A 17265-nucleotide genomic window follows, 5' to 3' on the forward strand; every position below is an offset into this window, starting at 1 on the left:
CACTTGGAAGACAGCTCTCACTAAACTACATAATTAATTGCACTATCAAATATTCGCTTAGACAACACCAAAATGCACCACCTTGATGGATGATGACGTCGAACTAGGCGCCGATGCTTTAGTCGATTCCTCATCGCGGCGCCTCGTTGGCGGCTTGCTGACATCTGTAAATTGTTCCATACATATATTTAGCGACTGTTGTGCATAAGTTGAGTAAATAATGCTTACTTGTTGTGATTGGATTAAAGTCCTTCAAATACTCATCATTTGGATGGCAAAGTGGCAAACTATCAGCTAACTCCTTTCGCGGATTCAAATGCCGCGCCGTTGGACGTGAATAGCCATTACGCTTAGGCGGCATGGGTTTGTCCTTTCGTGGAATTTCCTAGCACAAGAGATGACAATAAATTATGTGTTCGATTTGAGTAGGCACTTCGAGACTTACTGGCACAACAGCCACCTGTATGGTGTCCGAGAACTTGACTTTGTTCTTCTCCGTGGGCGTCGCTTTGACGCTGGGTGCTGCAGCAGGTTCGCCATTAAGCTGAGCGGGGGCAGCATTAGATAAAATCGAAGCCGTGGGCTTTTTAAGCAAAAGACGTTTCTGATAGTCCTCATTATTAAGTGTTGGCATCGGCAGCATTGCTGGAATGTTCCCAGACACAAGTGGATGCTGATAAAACTTGGGCTGATACGGTGGAATAGGCTGCGTCTGCATTGTTCCCAGAGGCGGCAGTTGTGTGGTAGGATCAGCAAACGATGCGGACTGCAGTCGTGGCGCTGGACTGCTAGGCATGGGTAAGCCAACAGTTTGATCTGGTACATCTTGAGACCAGACGTTGCCTGCAAATTAGATTGCGTCTAATATTATTCAAATCTATTTGCAGTTGTGCTGCTTACCATTGGCATTAATTGGCCTTGCAGGTGTTTGACTGCCACTTTTCTGCGCCAACGCGACCAGCGACGTGGTTGTGGACGCGCTGCTCAGCTTGGATGTACGCAGCTCTGGCAATGGCGGACGCAACTCGGGTTTAGGTATATTGATCTTGATCATTTCGGCATTAAAAATCTTGGACTTGAACGAGGGCAAAGGTGGCACATAGTTTTTCAAGGCCTGCTGACTGGGTGACGAGTAACTGGACTGTGAACATGCGGAATCGGGACGTAAATCGCTGGCTAAACTCATGCTGAGATGACCAGGTGACACGGGATCCTCTCCATGGATTATTGCGGCGGCCTGACTAAATGCGGCTTGGGCAAATTCACTTAGGCTGGCAATACATTTGGTCAGATTGTATAGATCCATAAAAAGATCATAGTCCGCAACATCCTGAGCCATCTCAAAGGCCTCGTTGAATAGGTTTTTTCTTCGTGAAAGCATAAAAAGCAATTATAAATAAAAAAGTACAAAAAAAAAAACGGTGTCAAACTTACCGCAGCAGAAAGAAGCAAAAGCGTCGCTTTAAATCATAGACCTGATCGCTAAACTCATCCTTCGTATCTTCGGAGAGAGTGTGCGCAAAAGTGCGCAGTGCTCTAGCCATCAGGTCGCAACGCGCCGCGCGCCTCTGGTCGCCCGCAAAGAACACATAATTGGCAATCTTATGCAGCGTTATCAGACACATTGCACCATACGTCTCCCAGTTGAGCGAGGCGAGCACATTCACCGCTCTTTCCGGCTGCTGCAGTCGTAAATACTTGTCCGCAATCACATCGGCCGTTAGACCCGAGTTATGGATATCACCGCGCATTCCGGCGCCACCAAAGATACGCATGCATGCCAGAGGTCCTTGATCATATAGCATTAGAAGCAAACAATCCGTTTGAGCGTAGGTGTGTGTAAAGCTGCCCAGATCGGGTTTGCGGCTGAAGGCGATGCTTAGCAGTGTTGGCTGTGAGGCAAAGTAATGCGACAGATCCAATAGACTCAGAGGGGTCACACTCTCGCTCAACAGCTGGTTGCCAATGGGTGCTAGCGCCAAATCAAAGCATTGCAGCACTGAACGCTCATTGGCCACGCAAAGCAGGGCGGAGTCGCAGTGCCAGGCACATTGAGTGGGCACAATCTCAATTTGATTGACATATTTCGTGGTCTGCAGTACCAGATCGTGCAGACAAATGTTGCGATCTACACTACCTAGAAAGAGCTTTTCCTGGTCCGGACTGAAGGCAAACGAACATATCTGTGTGCCCAGCGCAATCGATGTAATTGCCGTACGTTGCATTTTCCCAGTGGCCAGCTCATAGGAGCAAATCTCGGCGCTGATGTCACCCTTGCGTGACACCTTCTGTTCGAGTGTGATAATTTGATTCTCAGAGCTGCGCAAAAAATCCACGCACAACGGATCGTTCTCGGACCAACAATAAGCAATCGATTCCAGCTGCAAGCTACAATTAGAAGTGGAATTAATGAATGTTTAATGAATGCATCTTGTATTTTATTTGCATAATTAGCTGACTTACCCTTTGATCTTGAAGATGTGAATGTTAGCACGATCCTGATCACGTATCGTGGGTCGCCATGGATACACTTCGTTCTGTGAGGATTGCGTCCAAACCACAAACAAATCAAAGCTGCCGTTAACCGTAAGATGGCGTGCCAATTTACGCTCCGATGCGGCGCCCGGTATGATCACATGAAAGATACGTGGATCCATGTTTGCAATCTTCTCCGGCCCCAATGGCCGGGCATTGGGACGCTGCAAATGCACCACTGTCAGCTGGTTGGTATTGTAGGCCAAGACGATGTGGGAACGTGTAAAAAATGCTGAAGAGTCGAAGACAAAATGCATAAACAAAACATGAAAGCGCGAGCACAGATTAATTAAAAATTACAATAATTGCATGTGGAATGTGTGTTGTTGTCATGTCAGTATATGTGTGTGTGTGGGAAAGTCGCTAAGTCGTTATAAATGCAAATTTCTCTTCAATGGAGCCATCGACACACACGCACACTCGCACACACACACATACTGGAATGTATCTCACTCACCATCGGTAATGACCTCGGCGGCCAATTTGCCAACAAGATACTTTTCAAAGACCATGCGCAATATGTCGCCCGTATAGATGTCCACACAAATATGCGCCATGTGCCCATTGTCGAAGAGCAGCAACACTTGGGCCGCATCTTGCCATTCGGAATGCACCAGTTTGTGGGAGCGCAGCAATTCCTCCAGCTTCTTCAGATTATCCTTTAAACGTCCTGCCGCTTTGCGACTATTTTTGAGCACTGCAAGACCATTGCGTCGTTCGGTATAGTCCCGTTTCGAGAGCGCTCCTAACTCTTGGGAAACTTCGCGTTGCCGTACATATCGAAAGGCACCGAAATCGCTGTTTTTGATGCGCACCTCGTCGCGCAGCGTTGTCCAGAAGTGTAGCTCGCTGAGCAGCATCGCGACGAAGGAGTTCAACGCATGGCCGCAACGCGAACGCAAATAGAAATGAGCATTGGTTGGACTGGTGGTATAACTACAATAAATTGTGTAAATGGGTGTCGTCCAATTACAGCAGTTCACAATCTCGTCGATTGGGGGCAAGCAAGTGGCGCATGCGCATGCGTTCTGTACGTCAAACAAATGCTGCGCACTTTGTTTTACCGATAACTTTATGTAAATAATAAAGTGTTTTTGTAATTTTGTGTATAGGAACAGTGCAAATGAGTTTATTTGATGAAAACACGACGCACGCAAAACGTAAACACTGAAAATTCGTCAGTGATGTGCAGCGTGACCACACGATCAAATTCGAAGTATACTAGTATATTTCGAATACATAAATATACCACTGTCACAAGTTTGGTCACGCTATCCCAGTGGTGGGATTATTATCGTATTGGCGGCATATTTGAAAAAAAATATTTTAAAAAAGGCATATACAATCATTTCCTACATATGGTCACTTAATCCCAGATCCTTGTGATATCCTTATATTCTTGGAAAACTTTAGCTAAAAAATGATTTTTTTTAAATGTTAGCAATATTTTGGACATAACATAGCGTATTTTTAAAGTATGCATGAACAATTTTTATAACCTTAGACGTGAATAGGTATCAGACCAACATAGAAGCGGTACACACTGCAGAATAGAAAAAATTTAGTAATAACATATATGATATGTTTGCATAGGAAAAATGTGCGCATTTAAGAAACTGTGTCACAAAACCTCAATGGGGAACTGGTGCTGGCCATAGGGCAAAATGCAATGTTATCCTATCAGTCCATACTTGGCACTATTGGTTTAGAATTTTACCCCCAAACACACACACACACACATACACAATCTAGAAATACACGGAAATGTGCTGTGTTTTGATTGGTCAATTTCTCATATGGTGTGCTCTCGTATGTGGATCCTAAGAGCGGGGCATGAGAGTATGCTTTGGTCATCTCAAAGCGGGAGCTCTTAGTGTAATTGATATTTTGTATTGATGCTTGCTGCTGATTTATGTTCGCCTAGTACTTACCATGATGATTTGGTACTTTTGGGAATTCGTGACTAGTTGGACTCCCAAGCAACAACAATCTCCACGAGTTTCCTTGCGCAATACCACGTGGTTGAACTGAAATACCAGGCGAACATAATAGAGTAGCAAGTGGATTAATAAGATAATTCATCCAAATATGCCTTGCTGGCATTGGTCAATTTTTCAGGACGTATGCTCTGGTATGTGGATCCTAAGAGGGGGAGTATGTGAGCTAACTGTGATCCTCTCAGAGCAAATTGATTTTCTGTATTATTGCTTACTGCTGTTTTATGTTCGCCTAGTATTTGCCATGATGTTTTGTTAGTTTTGGAAATTCGTGTCCAGTTGGAGTCCCAACAACAACTATAACAATCTCGACGAGATTCCTTACACAATACCACGTGTATGAACTGAAATACCAGGCGAACATAATAGAGTAGCAAGAGGATTAATCTTGCAATTCAAATATGCCTTGGTGCAATTGACCTTGACTGTATTATTACTTGCTACTGATTATATAATCACATGGAACAACTGAGATACAAGTCAAATACACTAAAGTAGTAATGGTATCAATCCAGCCTTTGCTTTTTTTAGGCAATCTCCCATTTTTCAGCCATTTATGGCAACTGAATAACGGGTGAACCTTTTGCGACGGCGATCTCAATTCTCTAATTTAATGAGGCCCTCCCTACTAAACAACGTCTATTTTATTTACATTTATATAAAGTTTGATATATTTTTTAATTACAACAAATAATAATGTTATAATTATTATTACTTTCTCACTGCTAATCAATAGGGTTGGTTATTGGCTTATAAAATATATACCTATATATGATATATACCATATTTAAAAGAATTTGCACTTAATTTCCCTAGGTAATCCCCGTGTCTGACGGAACGTGCTATTCCTTAATTTCAACTGTAATGATAATTTATTATCTTCTTGATGCCTCTTGAAATAGTGGACTATGTTCGTTGCTCGGCAGACGTTGCTAAGATAAGATTAAAGTAATGCGTGAACGCTACACCCTTGACGGTTGACCGACTAATATATTGGTTGTAAACATACATTGGTTATTTTTAAACAAAAAATTGTATTTATTGATTTCACCATTCAATTAGATTGTTATCAAATATTCACAGTACTTTTCTTTCGTTCTTTGCTCGTTATCAATTAAATACGATTAAAGGCACTATGCAATATAGTGGCAATATCATTACATTATAATCAACTAGTTAATGCACTAAATAAACAGCAACGTATCCGATAATAGTAATGATAGCATTAATTGTAACTAAAATATATATCGCATTTGAGAAAACTTAACACAACAAATTACGTATACGCTGCGTGGTGCATACCAATTCTAAAAATACGTTACGTGTACGAATTAAGTAATTACAAATAATATAAAGTTAAAGTAGTATATAAGTAGATATGGCGGCATCGATGTGTTTGCACAACTGATTTGCGCGCCTAATGACTGCGACCGCAGGATGTGTGTGTTTGCATATCCTGCGGGTAAACTAGTACGGATTGTGCTTATTGCTAAGAACTAATATGAAGGCAACGACAAGTTAAATCATAAGTGGGCTTCTCTATTTACATATACAACAGATTCCGAGCGCTCTCCCTCACTGAACGTTGAATTTCAACTACAATGTACAGCATAAATATTTAGATGTATTCTACATTTCTATTTACAAGTGAATAAATATCAAAATATCAACCACATTTCATTTATAATTTGTAATTTTAACATTTTAACTAATTAGCCTTTTGCAGATTTTGATAAGGTTTCAGAATCGTTTCAACATAAGTGAAGTCATTTTCAGTTTTCATTTCTCAATTTTTGTTTACATACATATTATTTTGTTTTCTTTTTGTCCTTGACAATAATAATGACTACAGATTATAGAACATAATTCGTGCGTTCAACGTTTAACGTCTCTTTAAGTCTCTCGAGTTCGTTGCCTTAGGAGCTAATTAACGAAATTTTGCGCTCGTTGGTTAAATCGTCTAGAAAACCGCATTAAAATTAATATTTCAATATGTTTAATATTACATAATAAGTTGCAGCAGTCGCGTCTATATATATGCACAGATTGGGTTCCTCGCTGTTAACTAGTCCTTTATTGGGGGCGGGATTAAATAGGCGTGGCATTTGGTTCACTCTCTCGTTTTCTTGTGTTGTTCTTCAAAAATCGTAAAACTCATTCGACTTGTTGTTGAAGCGCCGCGTTAACACATAAACCACCGCCTCATATGTGGCCATCATAATGGCTGTGTTTGGAATTTGTCGCACCAGTTGAGTGGCCAAGCCTCTGCGGGAGAGAAACGTCAAGGCAATAATTAGTTCAAGTCCAAAAACTATTAATTAAGATTTTCACAAACATCAATTATCAGTTCTCATGAACTTCACACGCGTCGCGGTTACAAGTGATAATGAAATTAGTTGAGGCATATAAAAATGCTCCACAAATAGATACAAAATGCGTCGCAAAAGATTTCTTTATACTACTTGAATATAGAGGGGCGCAAATCGTGGGTGCTTCGTTATGATAACAAATTAGCATACAACAAACATGAAATTCGCATTCGCATTTTTATAAATACAAAAAGCAAACGTTTGAAATATTTATAAATATAAACGATATTTGGCAAGTAAGATTTATGAATGATCATGATGATAGGAACTGAGTTTATTGTGTTGTTTTTAAACTCTGAGAATCTTTAGGGAAAGTACTAAGAAGGGGTCAATTCAGACAAAACAAATGTCAAATGGGATTTCCGTTGGCTAATCCATAACGATTAACGAAGCATGATTGTAAATTCCCGTAGGCCTTAGGCCTTGACTCACACCTGTAGAGTCCGGCGCGTCCCTCCTCCTTCCACACAGTGTGCAGTGTTTGCCAGAACGAGTTGTATTTGTTGCCCTCCTCACGCAGACGCGTTCGTGCCACCTCATGAGGATACGCTATGCAGGAGGCAATCGTCTTCGAGACGGCGCCAGCCATCATAAACTCAAGGAAATCACGTGAACCCTTTGTGTCCGTATGCCTTTGATTGCGTTGCTCCAACTGCAAGCACAGTTAATTGTTGAATTGCTTTCGCAAATTAAATGGTATTTACTTACCAGCTTGGACTTGATGAATTCGTAGATGACAAAGTGTACCATTGTCTCGCAGATGCCAAAATAGCTGGCCGTGATGCCCTTGTAGAATGCCGCAATGCCGCCCTGGGCATATACACGTTCGATGCACTGTTTCACAGTCATTTGCACCTTGGAGTTGTAGTCCAGTTGCATTCGCGTCTTGACAAACCAAATGGGATTCGTCGCTGTGGACGAGACAAAGCCAGCACTGGCAGCACTCATGATGTGCACTAAAGGTGAATCCCGCTCAACGAAACTGTAAATGGAATGAAGATAGTATTTAAATGTGTTTTAAGTCTCATAGAAGTGATGCACTTACCCCAAACTGTTGAGTGTATTCTTTGTCTGTGAGTAGGCGCAAAAGTAAATGGCACGCGAGGGCGCAACGCCCACAAGATTCGGACCCAGGCCTTTGAATAGAGCACGCGGACCTTCATTTTGGACAATGTGTCTGTGGATAGAATGGGTAATACATATAGATAGGTTTACAAGATATGAGTGAGAAATAATACATTTTTCACAAATTCCAGTGTTGCGCGTTGAACTAAGTTGAAGTTCATTCGAGTTCAATTTTTGAGCAAATTAATGACTCCAGAAATGACTTTGGAAGTGGAGGAAGTGGGTGTAATTCCAATTTGGATTGAATGACAAAAGTGGAAGTCGAACTGGAAAAACAGTACAGCAATAGCACATGAATGTCCCTAACAGCAAATTTGTTCATTATCAAACACTATCATCGTTGATGCCCAAGCTTAAGCAGACTTTTCTGATTAGAGCACACTTTCAGAGATAACTTGCAAAGACTTACCGCAGACACTGTACAATGCTCATGGACTTTGGGGTGGTCGACGAGATGCCGCAATGTGAAATGGCCATAATCTGCAAAAAGCCAAAGAGATTGTTAACAATATATTCAACAGGAGATTCGATGGAAAAAGCAAATGGTCATGAAGTGTTGTTTGCTGCTTTTGTTTGGTCGATTGTTTATCGGCGATCCATTAATGGCAAATAGCAAATAGCAATGGCAAATAGAATGGCGAGTGATCAGTGAGTGATAGGAATAAATAAAGAATTTGGTACTACCCTACGCACACCCCCAATCACCTGTGGCTGTGATCTGTTACGTAATATCGTTGTGCTTAGCTTACGTCGTTGTTCCGGCCTCAGCAGCTCAGAGGCGCCGCCATTTGCCGGTCCGCCAGCGGTTTCAGCAATTCGTGTCGACGGCGCCAAGAATGCCGTTGAGCTCTGTAGACGGGTCTTGACCACCTCCAGGGGACATGTCACCACCGCACCAACCGTGCCCGCGGATCTGCAAAAAGCAAGAAAGGAAAACAAACAAATCATTTAGTATCGCTTAAGACATTATCTAAAAATACGCTCAAGAAAATGATATTTTCAAGCGATTCTAACAAATTTCCTGACACGCCACAAATGTGCCAAATGTCGAAATATCAAGTTTACTTTTAAAAATAAATCCCATTTGGCAATTTCACTCTAAACATATGTAATTATTATTTCCTTTTTTCATTTCTCCATAGCTTCCCTTAATTTATCGTTTCCATATGAAAAATGTTTGAATTGCGCACGAAAAGAAAACCCAAATCACTTATTGAAAATGAATTGAAAGAATTTCTATCGATACACGCTGCATTTGGAAATGCATTTGAGAATCAATTTAATTCGCTACTCTAACAATTGTTTACCACTTTACTTTGGCAAATTGCACGCTTTCTTCGTCAGTCATTATTTATTGTTTCCAGTGCCATCGATTTGGATAATTACTTGCATGACTCAAATGGTATTACAAATTCAGTATAAATTAATTACAAAAGTGCATTTAGTCTTCATAGTATTAATCATTCAATTTAAATTGAAAACTTTACGAACAATTTAACTACAAATATTTATAAATCTTTCATACAACCAATCACCATACAAGTTTTGGTTGGTTTGCAGCAGATTTCCACCAGAAATATTTTCATTTTGTTATGAAAATACATTCGTTCTTAATGGCCCAGACCTTGGCTAATAAACCTAGTGAAATAATTGTATTTGTTGTGGAAAGGGAACCTGTGATAAAGGAAAACATTGTTATCTATGGCAACAATGTTAACTCGTGATCTAAGCTACAAATTGATTAAAGCATTCGCATAATTGGCGCTTGGCAACCAACAAAACGTGATGAATTTCCGTTGGCGTCAAAGTACAAACACATTCCTGTTATAATACAACGTATATACTGTATATACTGTATATAAATGTATTTTTGGCACAGACAAAAGCCCTTATGTAAGAGAGATAAAGGAAAACTTTTGTCGTTGATTGCATTTTCATAAATTAATAAATAAATTAAGGGGAAAGTTTGATCGATGGCAGCCAAACAAAGACTAGGAAACCATCATTTAATGACTGACACGAAAATCTCCTTTAATTCCTCGGAATAAATTCCGTTATTTCACTATGCAAAACCAAAAAACAAACACTTCACGCTGAAAGCACACAATTCGGATTATATTTGCAACAGTCAAGTAGCTCTCTTCAGGTAGCATTCCCGTAATCTAAAGTCAAATACTTAAACTACCATTTATAACGTACGTATACTTAATGCGTAATAAAAGATATTTATATAATATAGATTAAGATACGTTTAATGGCAGGCAACCTGTTTAAAAGCATTAATTGACAAAAAAGTAATATAATTATATACATATATATATAAAAGGCACTTGTAGATAGGGTTTGGCATCTGTTTCAATCAATAATAAGCTATTAACACAATATTAAGTATACGCCAGTGATAACACATTTTTGCATTATATGCAATTAACCCAACTTAATCGTCTTCGTATATATATCAGCAAAACTAGTAAACAGTTTCATGCATCTCGGCGAGATTGCAGCAGGGCCAACTGGAAACCGGTTTGCACCGGTCTCACGTTGACCCAATGATGATAACCTGCGCCTAGGAATGAACTATCATCGTCGTGTGCTTATCAGCAACGTCGCCGGCCATCGCTGAGGTTTAGCATATAAATATATGTATAGGAATAGATTATAAGTGGAATACTTATAGATGCAGGAGCGATACAATTGAAATCTGGTCTGTGTCTATGACATAATTGCTTTCGAAAAAACCGGTAAGAACTCACGCCATATGTGTCTGAGATTTTTGTGGACTGCACTCCGCTCATCATTTCTTTGACCTCGGATGCTGAACTGATAGCGCTACAATCCCAATTATTCCGCCAATTGAATTAATAAATTAGCGCGGCAGCATTTCAGTATTGAATTTCATCATTAGCATGGACTGAAAGCTGTCACATCCGATGCGAAAAGCAGAGCGCGTGCTTAAGTCCCCAGACAGTTGGACAAACACGGATGACGTTGTGGCAATTGCCAGACAATTGTTAAATCAGTTGAATGTGAAAAGCAGGACTGACAAATTATAGCACAAATTTAATGTTAAACAAATGAAATACATATATATAGATATGTCAATTGCAGTCGAATGCGGACATCATTTTGCGAGCTTCCTCGTACGTTGCCAAAGTACAAGCGAGTCGAGTCTGTCTGTGTCTGTATCTATATCTACCGACTCAATGGCCTCTGCTACTGCCACTCGTGAGTGTATTTTATATTATATGGTAAACCCAACCGGTTAATGGTCGATTTAGCTGTTTTTTGACTGAATCGCAACGCATTCGGAATACGCCACACGCGCCAGATAAGAGTGGAAAATTTGGCAGACCCAAAGCAAAGCAGGTGGCACTGAATCCCAGCATGTTCTCTACTAGATTGTGGTGCGTCATCTTCGGTGGCGACTTTTACTCCCGTTGAAATTGCGACACTTGATATAAATGCGCCTTTGGTGGTGGGCAAATCTTATCAACACATTTTATATGCTTTTTTTTGCTTTGGCGTTTCGCAGACTTTTAATGGAATTAATTATCAATGACAGTCTATGCTACACTCTTTTGTCATACAATGGATAAAGTCCATTCGTTATTAGAAAGCGGAAGGCAACTCAGACAACATTATGTTAAACTAATTCAAATTTGATAGAAGAAACTTTAATTCGTAAGATAAAGCCTTCGTTTCGTTGCATTGTGAAATGCTCAAAGATTGAAAACAATTTCGTAATACACTTTTATTGGAAATCATATGTTTAGCAAGGTATTTGCGAGTCGAACATTTCTTTGACTTGCTTAGATTACGAAATCGATGGAAAGTTTCGCAAGTTTCATTATTTGTATGTGGGTCAAAGAGTGTCATGCAGTTGCCTCAAGAACATGTGAACGCAGAGATAACTATTGAGTAAGAATATATATTATATTATCAAATAGTTTATGGTAGAGTTCATTATAGAATGGAAATGATTCACCTTCTATGCTAACTATGCTATATGTATGTATGTTACCTTCTACATTGAACTTGGCACGAGACCTCCTCTCATTCTTATCGATATACTATGTACCATATACAAGTATACATGATATTTTATTTTGTAAATAAAATTGTCTTCTTCTGTCCGACCAGACGGAACTTGTTTATTGAATGTGCCAAACAAATATGTATCATCTGACTATACGTATCTTATAGTATTTATGTATTTAAATGAGTTCTACACATCGAATGATACAAAACGTGTGCCCTTGACACAATTTGTGCACAAATCATGAAATTAGTCGCGTTCCACATTAGCGAAAGAAAAGTGTTGCTCTTTTTAAGTATATGCTCGGTTTAATGCCCTTCCTTAAAATCACTAAGCGAGCGAGCGAGAGGGAATAGTGGGAAGTGTATTTACTGAATTGCGGCCTACGTGCGTCGACGCATGCAAACGAATTCATAAAAGAAACCTGATGAACAAAAAAATGAAAGATGCACGCACCAACTAAACAAAATATAATATAAAATACAAATTCATCTCATGGATGCCCCTGCCGACTATCTATCACTTGGTTGCACCTAATGCCGGGCTGGTCTATAAATAGCTCGGCGAGATCTATTTAATCTTATATAACGTGTGGCATTGTTGTTTTGTCCCACGTCAAACTCGCACCGGTCACGCTCCCCGTCTCTGTCTTTCTCTCCCTCTCGCTCTCTATCTCGCTTTAGCTGCCGCTAAGTGCATCTTATTAGGAATGTTGTTATTGCGGCTGCAGCAGTCGCCTTCAAATGAGTCAATGTGCCAGAAAGAGTTTGTTTGCCCCCCAACAACGTCAACGTCGACGGCGACGTCGACGACGACGACAAAAACCAAAACAAATCGAAGACCAGACCAGGCCAACGTTGCCTTCTTTGTTGATTTCATGATATAAAAGCAAAAGTTTTACCAACAACAGCAACAAAGGCCATTCCAATGTTGTTGTTTACACTGTTTAATTTTAGCATACCCTGTACTCGAGCATATCATTGAGGTAGGTGACAAACATAAGTATTCCACTATATATATTCAAATTTTGTTAACCAAGTTCTAGTCTTCAAACTGAAGTAGTTTGATAAGATATCTGAGGATACTTTCAATTGCTGCGCATTTGTAGAAACACCTCCCCTGCAACCTTGCTGATTACTAGAGTATAATCAACGAGATTATTGTGTGCAATCCAAAAATACCCAATTGAATATAAGCAACAAAATATGTCAACGAACAAACATTAAACAGATCAATGCGTGACACAAAAATGATGCACTTATATATTTAAAGTTAAAAATAGCACAAATTCGACTCAACTATATCTCCCATCAAGATACAGATAAATGAACTATAGAATGTATATTATAGACAGGCAATTTGTCAAATGCAATTTGCATTGTGTGTCGTGCATTTCACAATCTTCTGCAACGGGAATAGGCACATGGATGTCTGTCAGTTTATTTATGCATGTCGTATGTGTACAATATATATATAGTAAATTATATCGATAAACTATCTTTATGCAAGTGGGCAGCTGCAAGGTTGTTTTTTCCAAGCAGCAGCGATAGTAACGTGTGTAAACACGAGATACGGCTGAAAATACTTAGGAATAGATAGGACAACACAACACTCACTGCTTCTCTACTTGTGTCGCACAGTTGGGTGTTGGGTAATCAGCTCAAGTTGCCAATTTGCGGGGGGTTGCAACAACTATAACAACATCAACAACAACTAGATGCACAACAAGAAAAACAACACAATGTGCAACGTGATTCCGTTTGTAATTTGACTTTTGCTTTGCATAGTATCCAACATGTTTACAAAGCAGATACAGAAAACCACGGAAAGACTTACTACTATTATATATACCAAGCACAGACAAAGTAGAGAATGAATACAAACTGCAGATAATACGTATTAATATCAAGCCGGCCGGCCGGCAAATAGTTTTTTAGATTTTGCTTTGCATAACCACCGAGAAATCCTAGAAGAACTCGACAATGGCATACCCTAGTTGAGAACGTTATATCTATCTTATTAATAAAAGTATCTGTTGGATAAAGTGTAAAATAAATGAATATTATGATTGACACTAAATCTGGCTATGGTTTGTATAAAATTGACTATATACATCTGATTTTCCGTTGAATGCAGTCTCAAATTTCGCTACGACTACAGTGTATAAAATTGCATTCGTATTGCCCCAAAGAATAATTGCGTTAACTTGAACTTGAGTAAGTGAAGTTAAGCAGAAAATTACGTTTAACTGAAGTAGCGAAAATTAAGGTAAGCAAAGATTGTGAAATGCAGTATTACCTCTGGAAAATACTCGAAAGAAGTATTTCGTAAAGATACAAATAATGTTATCTCAAATATACAAAATAAAATGACTGATATTCCCCAAGTCATACATATATGTATATGTTAAAGTACATATGGAGAATTGGTACATCTGGAGAGTGATTTATCAATGATCTTGGCCAAGGACAAATCAATTTACGCTCGGCTGCGAGAATTCGCCCCACTTGCAGTTGCAGTTCTCCTGTAAATTGTTTGTTAATTTGAGTTGACAGAGGTGTGTCACACTCTCCAAAGTTATTTACAAAACTGTTGAATAAATGCAATTTTAAAGGTTGCTCAACCGAACCAACAGAGCAACACCCAATTGAACTTTAGTTACATGGCACGCAATAAGAGGCTCGTCGCACACCCGGAAATAAACCTTCCAGCCCCTTAATTCTCGGTTTATTTACTCGAAATGTGAACAACAGCGAATTCCAATATGCGCTATACAAATAAAACAGAACGTCAAACCGGATTCGCTTTAACTAAAGCCGACTGACAACTGATATGCCAGCTTGCTGTGCCTGTGTAGGGTGCGTAATAAAACCAAAAAACAATCACGAAAACAAAAACAATTAAATTAAGATGCAATTCTAAAAATAGGAACAACCAATGAGTAACACAATATAATAATAACAATACAATGAAAGCTTGTTACTCGCAAATCAAATTAAATTCAACATCGCCGCACACAATTGATTTATGTGGGGTAAACTTAAAGCCCCGCCCCTTCCCGTTCATACGAAACGAAAATCTTTTAAACTTATCTGTTGATGCGCTCCCCAAATTTGTGTATTTTTTTAAACTACGCAATATGCTTATTTTGTTGTTCTGAAATATTTGCAAACTCGGCAAATTCTTCATTGCTTCGAAAAAATAGCAGAAAAGTGAAGCAGAAAACAATCTAATCGATATCGATATATGGTTTACTTCAATTCGTTCAGCACTCGCAAATAGAACAGTAGAAAGTTCAACAAGTGGTTCCAAATTGCAATTGCATGGTTCACAAAATAGTACAAGGTTAGCCTTCTAATGACTCCACTCAAGAGAAAATAGGCTTGACTTTGAGAGAGAGCGGAATGCTGAGCTTTTTACGATCTTCTTCCTTTTCGGCAATGTTTTGGTTTTGTTTTGTTTTTGCATCTGGCCGTTTTAATTGACGACTTTCGTTGTGTGACGTTTATCTTGAATTATTTTTGCGCAGCGTGGGACGCAGCAGTTGTCCCAAAAATAATTTGAGCACGTGAACCGTGCATGTTGTTTCTACAGATGATTTTTATCTGCATACATAAATGCATGAGTATTGGTGTGCTTGCTGTTTGTCAGCTTTTCCTTCTTTTTGTTTGCTTTAATTTTTATTGTTTTTTTTTGGCGCCATTGCCAACTTTCCCAATTGCAGCAGCAGTTCACACGTACAAACACATTGTAAGTATGTTAGTGTGTGTCTAGCTAATCGCAATTGCGACGTTGCGTTTGCCCAGCTCAGCTCAGATCAAGATTCCAACTAAAACCGGTTTCTAGTTTCGCCGAGGGAGGCGACAAGAGATAAGGCGCAATACAAACAAAAACAACAAAGTATTAACACTTACCCGCCGGCTATCAAATGTATCAAAGTATCACGATTTTGGGACATAATCGAATTGTTCTTCTTTCTGTTCTCCTTTTTAGTTTGCTGCGATGCAACCACACGACGAAAACTGATTGGATAATTAACGCGCACTTGAACTGCTTGTGAGCGCCGGCGGGGGGAAAGGCGGCTCTATTCCCGGCGGCTACGGCCGCAACACCGCAATGGAATTTTTTATTTTCGCTCTTTACGCGTTTTCGCTTTTGGTTTTTTTTGCACAACCAAGTTACTATATATTACTTCTGTTACTTGTTATTGTTGCCTTCGGACGTTCTTATTTTGGCGCTTACAATGGTCACGGGTTATGCAACTATTTTAACAATTTTCGTGAAATTCTTATCACACACTGATTACTTTGCAAAACGGCGCACTGCGCTTTTATTAATGTTGGAGCACTGTTTGTAAAACAATTCCACTTTCGTCGATTTTATATTTCCTTGTTTTAACTAAATTCTTACGCTACACGCAAACTTGATAAATATTTTTGTGCTTCTTTCGGCGAATTCAGAGGTCAGAGCGAAATGACGTCCATCCAATTTGGTTTCTCAAAGTAGACTGAAACTTAACAGTTCGCCCATGGACTTAACAGCACGCCTTACATTTTGTTTACACATTCTAGTGCGGACTTCAGGAAAACAGAATATTAATTTAAAGTTAATGAATTAATTATTGCGATGTATTTATAAATAAGAAATACTATTTTTAATGGTCACTTTTAAGTCACATTAAATAAAATTTAAAAAGCTTTTAAAGAACGTGTTTTGTTTAACAGATTTGTTGAGGTGTGACCGTTAACATCAAATAAACGTCCAAAAAGTTATACTAAAATTCAGTAAGGCCGATACTGATGGTCACACTGAGGCTTATCGATTTCAGGCGGATATACGATATTATGAGAGCGCCGATAACATAATTTGATTTTCTACTAATAATAAAAAAATAGTAAGAACCGCGATTATTTCTTTGAAATTACGCTCTAAATTTACAGTTCGATTAAGTGATTAAAGTCAAAGCTGTATACGTTTGCAATGCATAGTGTTAAATTAAAAAATAAAATTAATTTAACGGAGAATACGCAAATTGGTTAGGAGAATATAATTAAATAATTTAGATAAATTTGTAGCGAAGTTTAAAAAATTGTGTCCATCACGATGTTTAAATTTACGCGGGCACTTTGAGAAGTCGGAGAATGGTCACTTTGTATACTAAATATTGCATTGGCGCCATCTTCTTTGCATCAATATCTAATGG

General features: G+C 39.1%; 2 protein-coding genes across 4 annotated transcripts; both read right to left on the reverse strand.

The window, feature by feature from the left end:
* Positions 1-19: 19 nt before the first annotated feature.
* LOC133850932 (WD repeat-containing and planar cell polarity effector protein fritz) lies at positions 20-3719 on the reverse strand. The gene is made up of 7 exons (XM_062287192.1): positions 2993-3719; positions 2464-2767; positions 1435-2388; positions 901-1367; positions 446-843; positions 229-385; positions 20-164 (listed from the first exon to the last, which is right to left on the reverse strand). Exons 1-7 carry the CDS (start codon positions 3393-3395, stop codon positions 58-60), a joined length of 2790 nt encoding a protein of 929 aa, XP_062143176.1. The 5' UTR covers positions 3396-3719; the 3' UTR covers positions 20-57.
* A 2615-nt stretch (positions 3720-6334) lies between these two features.
* Positions 6335-16621, reverse strand: LOC133840369 (mitochondrial carrier protein Rim2). 3 transcript variants are annotated; one of them, XM_062272177.1, is made up of 7 exons: positions 15977-16621; positions 8732-8939; positions 8436-8506; positions 7947-8078; positions 7610-7883; positions 7336-7553; positions 6335-6797 (listed from the first exon to the last, which is right to left on the reverse strand). In XM_062272177.1, the coding sequence occupies exons 1-7, from the start codon at positions 16018-16020 to the stop codon at positions 6671-6673; spliced, it is 1074 nt and encodes a 357-aa protein (XP_062128161.1). In that variant the 5' UTR covers positions 16021-16621; the 3' UTR covers positions 6335-6670. The 3 variants fall into 3 exon arrangements, with proteins under 3 accessions (XP_062128161.1, XP_062128153.1, XP_062128170.1); XM_062272169.1 differs by having other exon boundaries at positions 8711-8939; positions 15977-16619; XM_062272186.1 differs by lacking the exon at positions 15977-16621 and having other exon boundaries at positions 8776-8918.
* Positions 16622-17265: the final 644 nt, after the last annotated feature.

This window comes from Drosophila sulfurigaster, chromosome 2L, assembly GCF_023558435.1.
Source record: "Drosophila sulfurigaster albostrigata strain 15112-1811.04 chromosome 2L, ASM2355843v2, whole genome shotgun sequence".
Lineage (NCBI taxonomy): Eukaryota > Metazoa > Arthropoda > Insecta > Diptera > Drosophilidae > Drosophila > Drosophila sulfurigaster.